This window comes from Delphinus delphis, chromosome 6 (assembly GCF_949987515.2).
Source record: "Delphinus delphis chromosome 6, mDelDel1.2, whole genome shotgun sequence".
Taxonomy (NCBI): domain Eukaryota; kingdom Metazoa; phylum Chordata; class Mammalia; order Artiodactyla; family Delphinidae; genus Delphinus; species Delphinus delphis.
The window spans coordinates 19,568,285-19,582,796 of record NC_082688.1 but is presented as its reverse complement, the minus strand read 5'-3'; the positions used below and the strand labels follow the sequence as shown (position 1 = coordinate 19,582,796).

The 14,512-nt window shown below is 53.9% G+C and overlaps 1 protein-coding gene across 1 annotated transcript in view; it reads right to left on the bottom strand.

Annotated features, from left to right (window-relative positions):
• AKNA (AT-hook transcription factor) overlaps positions 1-11,721 on the bottom strand; it is a 42,681-nt gene extending 30,960 nt beyond the window's left edge. Inside the window, exons 1-4 of the mRNA XM_060014268.1 lie at positions 11,582-11,721; positions 7,174-7,563; positions 3,131-4,170; positions 1,338-1,412 (exon numbers count right to left, since the gene is read on the bottom strand). Of these exons, the coding sequence (XP_059870251.1) occupies positions 1,338-1,412; positions 3,131-4,170; positions 7,174-7,450 (1,392 nt within the window). The 5' untranslated portion in view covers positions 7,451-7,563; positions 11,582-11,721. The remainder of the gene's footprint in view (positions 1-1,337; positions 1,413-3,130; positions 4,171-7,173; positions 7,564-11,581) is intronic.
• Positions 11,722-14,512: the final 2,791 nt, after the last annotated feature.

Genomic DNA, 14,512 nt, shown 5'->3' with positions numbered 1-14,512 from the left:
TAATATTCCCTAACTCTTAGGAGGTACCTGCCAGATGCCAGGTACATACGTTCCATACACGAACTCATTCTTTTAAATAAGTAAAGCGGGAAGGAAGGAAAGGAGGGAGGGAGGAGATATTCCCAGCCTCTGACCCTGACCTTGACCTTTGGCAACCTATGCCCCTCCTGGGGCCCTGATTCTCCGATCTGTGAGACAGGGGAGCTGAGGCTTTGGACCCTATGACCAGTTCCTTTCTCCTCGGACCTTCTAGGAGCCTGCGGCCATGAAAATGTGGTTTCCCCAGAGAGGATGCCTCACCAAGCCCTCTACTACCCCCATCCCTTCGGCCCCTGAAACTGCCTCAGAGATGTGGAAGAAGCCTTAAGACATGGGGAGGGGGGGAGGAAGGGGAGCCCGTTGGCTCCTAGGAGGCCCGATGAACCCCCTTTTACAGTTGTGCCCAAGGAGGCCAGGATGGAAAGGAGCTGCCTGGGTCAGGAGGTGCGTATGGGGACGCGGAAGTCCTGCTCCTAGAACAGGGCCCCTTCTTTCGTTTCCTCATCGTGGCTGCCTCGGCGACACTTCACAAAAGAAGCGTCGCTAGACGGTGGAGAGCAGCGGCCTGGCAGGAGCAGGGGTCTCGGAGTGTGATGGGGACAGCCCGGGTTGGGGGGGGCGTCGTGAGAGGGAGGGTCTGCGTCTCTGCACCCCACCTCCCACCCCTCCTCCGCTGCTGCCTGATGGGGCAAGAGGTGGGGAGAGGTAAGCAGGAAACCAGGAGGGGCTGTGAGAGCCCCACTTCCTGCCTCACCTCAGAAAAGGGGAAGGGCCCAAGTGCAGAATTCACAGCTTCCCCTAGGCGGGGTGGAGCCTGGGCAGGATGGGGGTGGTGGATTTCCCCTCTCCCCCCTCCCCCGGCCCCACACTAGACATTCAGTGAGGAGAGAAGCTGTGGGTGAGAAGTTGGGGCAGGAGAAAAGGCAAAGGTGTGATCTGGCAAGTATCAGCCTCAGGGGTTGAGCAGAAATTCTGTGCTACTCCCTTGGGGCTCGAGAGCCCAAGTAACTTCCTTAAGGTCACACAGCTAGTCAGTAATGGAACCAGGAGTTGTGCCCAGGTGGTCTCACTCCAGAGCTCATCTAGAAGCAGAGAGCTTGCGGTGAAAACTCCTGGGCACCCTGGATTCCAGCATTCAAGGACTCAAAGTTCATCAACAGTAAAGGAGATTGAGCCTGGAGAGGGCAAGGTCACTGCCCCAGGTCACAGAGTGACCTTGTGGTAGAACAAGGAAGGCCCGGGTTCCTCTATCCCCAGGGTCTCCCGAGCGGCCCCCTCCACCCCACCGGGCCCAGTACCTTGGCTCCGAGGCGCAGCTGGTCGATGGTGTTCTCAGCCTCAGCGTACTTGGTGAGGAGCCTGTGGTAGTCCTCCTGCAGGAGATGGGGGTGTGCAGTGAGGTCACGCACCAGGCCCCTCACTGTGAGACCCCTCGCAGGGAACCCACTCCCCAAAGGGGGCCTCTGGGTGCCTCGGAGTGAAAGAGCTCTGTAGTGGTAGCTCAGCAGACCCCTTCAGGCTCACGTGCAATACGGACCCCCACGGCCACATTCCGGGGGGTCGGGGGTGGCAGGACAACTCCTCCACCATCCCTTCTTCTACATCCCTGACAGTGAGTCAGGGATGGGGGCCTTTGGGCTGGTCCGCCTCGATGCATAACCGTAGCTACTTGCTTATTTGTCCGAATTCCCTGCCCTCATCTGTCTTCCCCACTGCTCTGTTCCCAGGAATTAAGTAGTATGTGCTTAATAAGTATTTTTTAATGGCTGATTGAATCATCTAAGCGTCCGGAAGTAGAAAAGTAGAAGACTTGAAAATCACGGTTGCCTTTACTCAGAGTCACGATTTGCCATACACAAAACTGAAGAGCTTCTTAAAACAAGTCATTACGGGGGGAAAAGCAAGAACAAGTGTCACTGGTCGCCTTTGAAGGAGGCCAGGGAACTGATGCGTTGTTCTGAACACTGGTAATTAGAAGGGCAGAATCAAGCATTTCTCCTGTCTTTCCCATGTGAACGAGGCCTTGGTAACCAAATAGTTGATGAGGGCAAGTTTCACTTCATAGAAGATTTCCCGCAAATAAATGCAGAAGGAATGCTAGCATTAGGATACTACCACTCTGTCCCCCCCAGTGAAAGCCTGGATCAAGGCAACGACCATCAGGGGTCCTTAACACCACAAACGAGACACCAGCAAGCAGTTTACACCCCCTGAAGGCACCACCTGTGATGGGCTCTTGCCAAAAAAATCCCTACCGGCACAGAGCTCCTGATCTGGGGAGAAATAAACAGACGACGACAACTCGAAAACGCCTCTGCCTCTAACTGGGCAAAACACAGGACACAGAGAAGACAACGCGACACGTGAAGAAACATCAGAGAGTGTATCAGCAAACAGCAAAGTGTGGGAGACTCTACAGGACAGAAACCCGTTTCCTTAACAAATAAATTACAAGGAAGAAGGAGATTTGACAAAGAATGCAAACAGAAAGGCAGGGTGGGGGGGTGGTGCACAGAGACTTGAAAAGGCACATCGACCGCGTGCAATATCTGAGCCGTGTTTGGATCCTGATTCGAACCAACCAAAATAAACAAGCCATTTATGAGACAGAGTGGGAGACGCGAACACTGACTGGACGTTGGTTGATATTAAGGAATTGGTGTTAAGTTTCAGGTATGCTGAGAGTAGGTTATCTTTAAGAGCGATTCCTTATCTTTAGACACACACTGAAATATTTGGGGGTAAATGATTTGAAGCCTGAACATTGCTTCAGAATACTCCAGTAGGGTGAGAGGAGGAACAGGTGAGGCCATAGATGAAAAAGGTTGCCAGGCGCTGGGCAATGGGTCCATGGGGGTTCGTCATACTATTTTCTCTCTTGTATATGTCTTGAGTTTTTCATAGCACGAGTTAAAAGCAAACAAACACGGTCTACCCTCGCAGCATGAGTGCAATCACTGCTTTTTTGAGCCAAGGGCTTGGGACTGTCCTCATCGCGGGGGACCCCTGGCCGAGCCCCAAGGCCCCCCACCCCGACCAGCCTCCAACCCAGACCAACAGGTGCCTTGGTGTAGAAATGAGTCGGGCTTACCTGGAGCTGATGGACCAGCTTGGTGGCCTGTTCGGGTGTCTGAAATTCTTGGGGTAACCTGGTGGTGGGGTGAGTAGGAGGGGGGTCCTCTCCCGGGCAGACTTCTCCGCTGTTTAACAGCAACTCCCGCACAATCTCGGCAGGTGACTTGAAGATCAGTGGCCTGGCAGGGCCCTCAGGCAGCCTGCTGTGGCTCCTGGCTTTGGGGGGGCGGTAAGTCTCATCTTTGGGGAACTTCACCCGGGGTCCCACCTTGGAGAAATCAGGGAGTGGGTAGTTCAGCCGCCCCCGGCCGTACTTGGGGGTGTCAGAAGATGAGTGACCAGCCAGAGTGGCTCCCGGCCTGGGCGGCGGCCTGTCCTGTCGAGCTGGCCTAGGTGGAGGCTTCAGGGCGCTGATGGAGCCCGTGAATCGGGAAGGGAGCGGCTTAGGTGATATGCGTGTCCGCTTCCAGGATTGGTCCCCGGGTTGAGGGCAGGAGAGGCTGGTGGTTTCTCTCCTCCATCTATCTGCAGGACACTGGACGCTCTGGGCTGGAGGGGCTGAGGACTCCTGGAATTCCGTGGCCGTCGCCAGAGTAACGCTTCCTCCAGTTCTATCGTTTGGGTTTAGGAGGTGGTGGCTGGAGCTCTGGGGTGACGTTTCTGCCAGGGCAGCGGGCCGGGGGACATCAGTCTCTCCTTCCCAGGTAGAATCCAGACTGCCACTGGGCTTGAGGTTCACAGTTCCACTGCTCCAGGACCTGGCAGACTCAGAATGTTCTCGAAGTTTGTCTCCACTGGCTTGTTCGTCAGAAGCCACCCAGCCTGTGGGTTGACCCCAGCCCAGAGCCATGGGGCTGGTGTTCCCATTGCCCCCCGAGCTGAGATCAGTGTCATACCCCAACCTTGGGGAGCTCTCTCCAGCTTCCTGGACCTCAGGACCACCCAGGGCCTCATCTGGCTCCTCTTCAGTCATGTCCAGTTGAGGATACTGCTGCGGGGGCCAGTTGAGTGGCAAGTTGGAACTCTCTGGGCTGTCCACATCCTCTGCTTCAAGCTCTGGAAAGAAGGTCATTGCTTCGTATACGCCAGGTCTGGACTCACTGTGTCACACTACCTAGGCCATCTCACCCCTCTGGGCTTTCATTTCCTCATCACATGGCGACGGCAAGAAGCCCAGCGATCCCCCCCATAGGGCCAAATACTTTTCGAACACCTCCTCTAGTTGTCTCGAAGGTCCTCCAAACTCAATCCTCAACCTGGTTGTCCCCCTAGCGTTTCCTGTCTCAGCAAATGGAAACATCATCCACCCAACTGCACAAACCAGAAACCTGGGAGGCATCTTTGCCATATCCCTCCCCCATCCCCCCGCCATCCAACCTGTCACCTGGTCCTGTCCTGATTACCTCCTATGGTGCTCTCGAACTCACTTGCTGCTCTAGAGTCCAGAACCACCAGGTTTGCCCAAGTCTACCTCCTCTCTTGCCTGGACCACTGTAGCAGCCACCTAATCATCTCAATCCTCACTCTTATTCTCCATATGAAAACTCTTCACTGTCTTCCTGTTGTTCCCAGGAGAGAGCTGAACCTTTAATATGGTCCTAAGGTCCCTGTCTCCACCCCGCATTAGCTCCGTGGTTCCCCTCAGTCTCTCCCTGCTCTAGCCGTGCCACATCCTCTCCTACCACAGGGCCTTTGTACATGCTGATCCCTCTGCTAGGGTCCTCTCTCCCTCCCTTTGTCTAGTTAACTCCTATTTGTCCTTCATACATTAACTCAACCTTGACCGCATCAAGGAAGTCTTCTCTGATCTCTCTAACTTAGGTCAAAAGCTCTCTTTTATAGGGTTTCATATGACTGAATACCTCTACTTTGAAATATTTATTACAGCTGCAGTTTTCCATTTATTTATGTGATTCTTTCATTAATATTTTCCTCCCTCACTACACCGTAGGCTTCATGAGGGCAAGGATGCTCTCTGTTTTTATTTATTATTGTATTTGCAGAGGAGGTGCTCAATATTTGTTGACTGAAAAGAAGGAAAGAAGAAAGGAGGACAGTAAGGTATGCAAAGCTCCCAGAAAACGGATAGTTGTTATAATTATTAGACAGTAAGTGCTCAAGAAATATCCATTCATCCATCCCACTCACCCATCCACCCACTCACCCATCCAACACCCACTCACCCATTGATCCAACCATCCAACCTTTCAATTGTCCATCCATCCACCCACTCACCCATCCATCACCCACTCACCTACCTATCCATCCAGCTATCACTTATCCATCCATCTATCCATCCACCTATCTGCCTATCCACCTACCCATTCATTCATCCATCTGTGCATCACCCGTGCAGTCAGTGTTTATGGAGCACCTCCTCTGTCCTAGACCCTGTGTCAGCCTCTGGCACAGATCCAAGGTTTCATGAGCTACAGTCTGGGTACCACCAAGCACAGACTCTCTGCTCTGGCCAGATGCACCTTTGTCATAACCCTCATATCACTCTTTGCTTCCCCATGCTCTTTCCCCTACCCTTGGCACCTCTACACCTTTCATCTCCTTAAAACCTCCTTCAGCGAGTCTCTCTCGTTTACAGCAGCGCACTTGAAGCCCAGAAAGGTTAAGTAACTTGCCAAAGATCATGCAGTGGTTCAGAGCAGTCCTGGACTTAGAAGCAAGGTCCCAGCTATGCAGGCAAGTTAGTCTCTGCTGATGGGGGTCATGCAGTGGGATGAAGAGATCGGGCTTTGGAACCGGGCAGACCTGGCTTCAATCCTGGCCCTTCTGATCCCTCATAGGGCACCATGAACAAGTAGCTGACAATTGCCACAATCTGTGGCAATCTTTACTCTACCTGGAGGCTATTCTCTCCTACCTGGAAGAAGGTGGTGAGGAAAGGTGGAGATATGGCTTGCGCCCTGCCCAGCCCTTTGCCTGGCACACAGTAAGGGCACAGGACATGGCAGCAGCTGTTACATTACAGCAGGGAGTTACCATGTGACCTCAGGAAGAGATGCCTCTGCCCCTTCATCCCAGTGCATCCCTGTCACCATTCCCTAAGGAGAGCTCGGAAATAGCTCCTGAGTGGGTAGCTGTGGGCAGACCCCACTTTAAACAGACCTGGCATGAGGAACTTGGGGTCACTGCACAATCTACTATCAGCCTGACGGCGTCTCTGACATCTACGGATTCTGATCCCAGAATCCTAAGACAGGGGCGTTTCATTCATATTCGAATGCAATAATCACTATGTAATCAAGTTCAAAGGTGTTATTACTCCCATTTCACAGATGGGGAAACCAAGATTCAGAGAGGAGAAGGGACTTGTTGAGCCAAGCTAGGAATTTAGTCTCAGTTGTTCTTAATGCAGAGAAAACAGTTATTTTAGAAAACAAGGGAAGCCATCATTCTCGTTGCTAATTGGGATTTTAAAACATCGTAGAAATGGGCAGAACCCTTGGACCAAGCAATTTAAAATATCAACGTTATTATCAAATTAAGTGTGCAAAGATATACTAACGACATATCTCTGCACTATTTATAATAGCAAAAACCGAGGAACTACCTAAATGCCCAGCAGTAAGAGGACTGGCCCAACAAATTACAGAATATTCACACCGCGGAATTCCTAAGCAGACATTAGAAATGACTTGTGGAAGAATATTTGATAAGCTGGGAAAGCGTTCATGTCTATTAAGTTACAAAAAAGCAAGTTACAATAGAGTTTGTAGAATACTGTTGCATATTCATGCTACATTTATATATATATATACACACACACACACACACACACACACACACACACACACACACATGGAAGAGAGCAGCTAGCTGGATAATAAGTAATTTTTAGTTTTTTCTCCTTTGGCTTATATTTTCTGATTTTTCTGCAAAGAACAGTACTGTTTATATAATTTAAATCTTAAAAAAATTTTAAATTGTAGACTTCGTAGATTTTCACTTAAAAAATTTTTGAAACTCTCTCTATTCCTGCCTCCCGCCAGAAGGGGGGAATGTTTGGGGGACACCACTGTGGGATTGCAGGGGAGTCGGTCTCACCTTCTTCTGCAGACTCTCCTGATTCAGGATCTGGGTGCCCATCAGGCTGTGAGTCCGGGCCCCTCCACTCCAGTGGCTGCAGGCACTGCTGGGCCAGGCGGAAGTCCTCCAGGAGCTCAGGGCTGGTGGCACTGGGAAAGGGCGCCTCTTCTACCAAGCTGCTCGTGCCGCTCCCATCAGCATCCTTTCCCTTTTCGGCCCAGGCCCAGCGCCTCCGCCGGGGCCCCTTTCCCAGGCCTGACTCGGCCCAGTGGACCTCCGTCCCGGAGCTGGTCATTGGGCCTGGCCTGAGTTTCACCTGGGCCCCTTCATCTTCAGGAGACGGAGCTGCCCCTATGGGCACCAGGGTTCCCGCCGGCTCCTCTCAGCACAATCCATCCTGCCTGTGGCCTGTCGGGGACACAATCAAATGGAGAGCGTTAATCCTTGAATCCCCTCCTTTCTTCAGAAGCAGAAATTACCAGCAGGAACTCTGGAGTCAGAAGCCCTGCATGGCCTTGGCCAAATCACTCCACCTTGGATTTCTTCATCAGTAAAACTGGGGTCATAATTCCTCTCTCTCTCTAGAGTTTTATAAAATTACCTGAGATATGGGATAAGGAGGCCAGCGGCCAGCACACAGCAGGTGTCCCATGTGTGCTGGTGCCTGTTACCACGTGCCAGCCTCCACACATGGGCGCCGGGGCACAGGCCCTGCTCACATGAGAACTGAGGGCCCAGGAGGAAGCAGACAAACAACCTGGCACCTAGAGATCAACGTGAGAGCGATGGGAAAGCACGGGGAGGGCCCCTGGGGGTGCAGGGCAGGCCCAGGAAGTCAGGATAGGTCCCATTTAGGGGCCACGCGCTCTGGGAACCTTCGTGAGTGGGGGACCGGTGAAAAGAGCATTCCATTATCCAAAATAATTGAAAACAGGTACTCAGACGAATACGTGTACACGCACTTTCCTAGCAGCACTATTTGCGATCGCCGAAAGGTGGCAACAGCCCAGATGTCTATCAGTGGATGGATGGACAAACAAGTTGTGGTCTACCCGCACGGTGGAATATCGTCCAGCCACTAAAAGGAGTGAAGCACTGACACGTGCTACGAGGATGAATCTCAAAACCGTGATGCTAAGTGAAAGAAGCCAGACACAAAAGGTCACGTACTGTATGATTCTAACCGTACGGAATATCCGTAACAGGTAAATCCCATTGCTGACTAGTGCTTTAGCTGGGGGAGTGGGGAGAGGGGAGTGACTGCTTGAATGGGCACAGGCGTCCTTTCGGGGTGATGAAAACGTTTTGGAACTAGATAGAGGTGGTGCTTGCACAACTCTGTAAGTATACTAAATGTCACTGAATTGTTCATTTTTAAATGGTTAAATTTTACGTTATGTGAATTTCACCTCAATGAAAAACATTTTTCAGGCAGGGGTTCCATCAAGTACCAAGGCCTGGAGGCAGGAGGGGGCGGCATGTAAGTGGTTTCCCCATGGCTGTGCTAGTGGGGGCAGGAGCTGGGGCTCTGATGGCAGAGAGTGTGGGCATGCAGACCATGGGAGAGCACGTCGAGGTGCAGTTAGAAGTTTCTCTCTGGCTGCCTGGGGAGAATGAACCAGAGGGAGAGCCTGGTTGCACAGGGACCTGTGGCACAGGAAGGATGGCTGCAGAAGGGCTCCTCCCCGCCTGTCTTCTATCCTCTCCTCCTTTCCCTCTCTCCCTTCTCTCCCTCCCATCTCCTCTCCCCTCCCGCTATGGCCAACACCCCCAAGCGCTTCCTCTGATCCCTGGAAACACAAGGCTGACAGAGCAGCGGCATGGTCCCACCCAAGGAGCTCATGCAAAGCACCCACTCTACGGGCAGGAAAACTGAGGCCCAGAGAGCAGAGGGGCCTTGGCTGAAGCCACACATGGGTCGGGACAAGGCTGGCATGAGAGGTTACCTTGCAGCTCGCGTCCCGGCTCTTCCCTCCGTGCCGTGGAGACAATAACTCCAGGCCTCCCAGGACAGACACGCCCTGTGTTTGTCCCTACAGCCTCGTGTGCGATTGGGTCTTGGTCAGAGCCTTGGTTCATACCGTCGGGAAAAGTCAGCAGGCAACTATTTCTGGATAGAGAGTCCCCCAGGGATTGGCTGGCGCCTTTTCAAAGGCTGGGGTAGGAACGGGGACTAACATTGTCCCCACTCTGGTCTCAGGGGCCTCACCCTCTTCCCCCGACACAATCTTCCTCCCTCCTCCCTGAATTTCCCCCAGATCACCCTGTAAGCCTCCACATGACCCCCGCCACATACGCTGGGCCCTCGCTGGGCCCACCCAGGCTAGAAGCTTTACTGCCTGTTCTCGATCTGCCCTCACCCCAAACAGGTAAGTAGGTCATAGGAAAACTATTCTTCAAATGAGAAAACCAGAACTCAGCATGGAATAGTTACTTGACCAAGTTCACCCAGCTGGTTAGTGACAGCAAGATTTGGACCTGTCGATTTTGGCCCAGTGAGTGGTCTCCAGTGTTTTTTTTTTTTCAATCACACAACTCATCATTAAAAATATATTTGCTCATACACCTAACATGTATTTCTTATAACATCATCTGCATGCATTCTCACACGAATATATTACGTGTTAGAAAAAATATATCTAAAATTGAATTTTTAAAAAGATCCAATAGAAAATAAATATTTTAAAAGGAAGTTCTAATCCTTGCTTTCCACACCCTCTCGGGGCGCCTGTACCCCTCTTGGAAATCCCTGCCAGCTTGAGTGCTTTTAAGAATCCTCTAAGAATGCAGATCCCTAAGGTCAACCCGAAGAGAGCGGGACTCCATGGCCCTGGGATGAGGCCCAGGAGTCCGCATTTTAAACCAGCGCCCCGGGCAAGGCCCACCCTTTGACCTTGACTGGGCCTTTTGGACCCTGCCACAATGGCAGGTGTGCAAGGTGCTAAAAGTCTTGCTTTTCTCTTTCTGAAACCTCTGCCAAGGAAGTGGCTGGGGGAGGCGTGTGGGGGTTTTTTGACTTCTAAAGGGCTTTTTTTCTAGCCGTGCCACAGAGCAGCCCGTCCAATCACAGAGGCCTCGGGTGCACAAAGAGGAACATCCTGTCTCCTGGGATGACTCAGTCATTGCAGAAATCTCACTGTGACCAGGGAAAGCCTCTGGTTGGAGGCAGCTGCGGTCACTGGCTGGAGTTTTGCACATGTTCCCCAGGCCCCCAAACCTGTGAGCCTCTCATGAGCAAAAGCTCTGCATTTCGCGCACGCCACAGCCCTGGGTGCCATGGAGTCCAGGACAGGTCGGTCAGCCAGTCAGTCAACAAACACACACGAGTGCCAAGCACGTGCTGAGCTCACGCTGGGACAAGGACACCTGCTCACTGGGCTGCTGTGAAAGAGAAGCAGGCAGGGTGTCTGGAGACCAGCTTCTGGCCCTGGTGCTGCTCATCCACCGTGAACTGCTGGGCTTAGGTTTTCCTCAATGTAAGATGGAGAAAACGCCACCCGCTCTCGCAACCATGGGGAGTGGCGCCCTGTTAGGGTGGGCTGGGAGGTAGGGGCGGGGCTAAGTGAACTTTGAGGTTCCTGGTTGACTTGTTGGCTTCTGAGGACCATAGACTCCAAACAGTTAACCCCCTCCTCCTGCCTGAGGTCCCAATTCAGAGTAACAAAGATATATATTGAGCACCCAGTGGGTGCAAATTAAGAAAACCTATGACCTCCTACTGTGTGCCAAGCACCACAAGACACGAGGAGTACAGACCTGAGTAAAAGTGTTCCAAAATTTCAGATGGGGGGTGGGTACAGGATTACTGTCGAAGGGAGCATTAAGCCGGGCCTGAGAGACAAAGAGGATTTGGGGGAGAAGAATGAGGAAGGGCATTCCAGGCAGAGGGAACAGCACAGGCAAAGGCACAGAGGTCTGAAAGTATGAACAGAACTAGACAGAGAGCTATGGCAGGGGTCCCTGAATGGCGGCCAAAGACAGGGTGGTTCTGGACAGCCTTCTCGAGAGCACAGGGGCTGCTCCCGAGGGGCAGTGGGGTTGGGAGGCTGAGCCCAGGAGAGCCCCGTGAGCACTAAGGTCCTTCAAGGGCTGGGCTGTCCTTGTGGGACTGCTTTCTCCAGGGCTCAGGGGCCCTGCCAGCCCTGGAGAAACCAGCCCCACAAGGAGGCACCACCCATTCCCCGTCCTTTTGTACGTCTCCTCCCTCCATCACACCACCTCTGTCGCTGGCTCTCTCGAGGGTCTGCGAGACCCTTGTGGTCTCTTTGTCCCCTTCCCGAGTGGCTCAGCCACCGCCAGGGGGCTTCGCTGCCCCCAGGTCCAAAAGTGGAGACCCTTCCCTTTATGGCTCAATCCCCAGTTCTCCTCTGCCAACTTCAGCCACGCAGCCCACTTCTGCTCCCTCATGCCCTCCCCAGCCCCTTACCATCCAGCAGAGCTCTCCGAGGCACCAGCCGCCTTGCTCTCACCCAGTCCCTGACATCTCTCAGATGTGGAAACTGAGCCGCAGAGAGGTGGCCGCCTTTCACAAGACCTCGCAGTCCGGAAGCGTGGCTAGGGATTGAAATCCACGGCTTGTGACTCTGAAACCAAGTCCATCAGACTTGGTGGGGCGGCGAGAGGAAGGGGAAGGAAGACCCCCTTACCAAGTGGCTGGGCCCCTCCAGAAAAGCTGGGCCTTTGAGCTCAGAGCCCCATACTCGGCAGCCCTCCCTGAGCAGCTGGTAGGGCACAGACCTACTGTTCTCAAGGGGTTCCCGCCAGCCGTGTAGAAACCAGTTCCCGCCAGCCATGCAGCACAGCCACTTCCCCCTCTGGACGTACCCTGCCCCCAGCTCTCTCCGGTGGAGGCAGCAGAGGCCGAGGAGAAAGAGGAAAGGTGCCCCTTGCTGCTGCGGACTCTTGCCCCGCCAGCCTGAAGGGCTTGGCCGGGTCTGCCGGCCCATCCCTGGCTCCTCTCCTTGTCCTTACTCGGCAGAAGGGGCCACTCTTTAGTGGGGACCCCCTGCTGCCTCCTGGCTGCCGCACACCCGTGCATCATGTCTGAAGCCCCTTAGCAGCCCCTGGGGCTAACGCGCCATGTGCAGATGAGGACACCCCGGGCACAGAGAGGGACCAGCACTTGCCCGAGTTCACAGAGATCAGAATCAGAGCTCTGGCTGGGATCCAGCATCCTGAGGCTTGAGAAAATCCCCCCAAAATCCACCCTTGCCCTGGGGGCCGGGCTCCCCTAAGCCAGAGAGAAGTAATACAGCTGCCACAGCTGCAACTTCCTGGCTGGGCTGGTCCAGCCGCCCGGACTGTCCCAGAGAGCCTGTGACTGGCCCTTCCAGGGGGAAGGCGGCTCCCCCAACCCCCGCCCTCCTCGGCTCCCTCACCTCTCTCGGGCTCCACCACCATCCTGCTGGCCCAGGCTCAGGGGACCTGCATGTGGAGTCTTTGTTCCAAACCTGGGGAGCCCCCTGCCTCCATGGCGCCCTGGCCCGCCTCCAGGCCGCTCTGCCAGCCCCAGTCGCTGCTCACAGACTAGCATCGCTCCCCACCTCTCCCCGCCCCTGCTGCGGCTGAGGCCGCCTCGCCTCGGCAGGAAGCGCCCAGCCTGATTTCCTACAAGTGTTTGTCAGAAGGAGGGGGTTCGTCTGCATGCAGAGTGAGGGGGAGCAGAAGAAGCTTAACCCCTTGCAGGCCCTCTGCAGGTCGGCACCGCTCAGGAAAGGACTCATAGAAACTTCCAGTGTCCGAACTTGGGACCGTCTCAGCCAAAGTACAGAGCGGGGACAATAAAGTCCAGAGAAGGTCAGAGGCTTGGCCAAGGTCACACAGCGTGCTGAGCCTAGAAGGAGGTCTCCAGCAGCTTCAACCCTTTGAGGGTCTTCTCCGTAGCCCCTACCATCCAGGGCGTGAACTCGATCGAGGATCCCTCTCTCACTAGGGCAGTGCCCATCTGTACAATGGGAGCCCAGACTGGATGCTTGCCTGGCACCCTTCCAGCTCTGACTCTGTCCTGTCTGCCAATATGCGACTAGACACCTCAGGAAGGCTGCAATGATTCCTGCCATCCCACCCACTGTCCTCGCCCCAAACTGGGCCTGTAGTTAGAGTGGGATTTTCCAGGCGGCATGGAGGTGGGGGACTGGCTGACTGAACTGAATTTCAGTGGCAGGGCACAAGACAGGCCAAGCCCTGGCTCCACTCGAGTGGAGACACAGACAATAAACAAACAAACACGGAGAGAAACAGAGTGGGTGAGATGGGCTGCTTTCGGTAATACTGATGCCTAGGTTCACCCAGGCTCATAGACTCAGTCTTTGGGCATCAGCGATTTTTTTTTTCTTTCGGCCCCGCCATACGGCATGAGGGATCTTAGTTCCCCGACCAGGGATCGAACCCCTGCCCCCTGCATTGGGAGCACAGAGTCTTAACCACCGGACCACAAGGGAAGTCCCCATCGGCGATTTTAAAGTGTCCCAGGTGACTGGGATGTGTGGCCCTGGTAGACAATCTGTGGGTCAGAGAGTAAAATGGGTTGGGGCAAAGAGTTTGGGGATGGCCAGAAAGATCTCTGTGAGAAGGTGGCATTCAAACAAGGGACCAGACGGAAGAGATGGGCAGGAACAAGCCACAGGAAGGGCAAGTGCTAAGGGCAAGGTGGGAACCAGCGGGGCTTTCCCTGAGAACAGCAAGTGTGTGTGCCCCGAGCAGAGCGAGCAAGACGGAGAGGCAGGAGCAGGGCAGAGGGGTGGCCTGTGCCCCGTCCCTGCACACTGTGGCTCCCAACTCCGGCCCCGCCCAGGATCCGGGGATTCTGATTCAGGAAACAAAAAGAAAAAGGAGAAAATCTGGCCTCTGTATTGTCCAAAAAGCCCTCCAGGTAATTCTGGTGAGCAGCCGGGTTTGGGAACCACCCGTGTAGGAGAAAAAATTGCATTTTACAGTCAATGCAGACCTGGGTTCAAATCCCAGCCCCACCTCTTGCTAACTCTGCGACGTTTGAGGCTTCACCTCTCCAAGCCTCAGTTTCTTCATTTCTATAACAGGGATAAGAAGAGTAGCCACCCCACAGCACTGCTGCCAAGATCCAAAGAGGTAACACTTACAAAGTGCAGAGCCGGGGGTCTGGAATACAAACGAATGAATGAATGAATGAATGAATACTCCCAAGGTCAGTTTGTGAGTAGCTGGCGAAGCTAGAACCGGCGGCCCTCATCCCAGTTATCACCCCATCCCCTTCCCTGCCTTTTACCCTCATCTGGGTGGTGGGACTCTACCCGCAGCCCAGCCAAACGTGCAACAGAGCCAGACCTTAATGAGGCCCCTCCCTGCCAGCCCTGGTGACCATGTGGGCCATTGTGTGAGG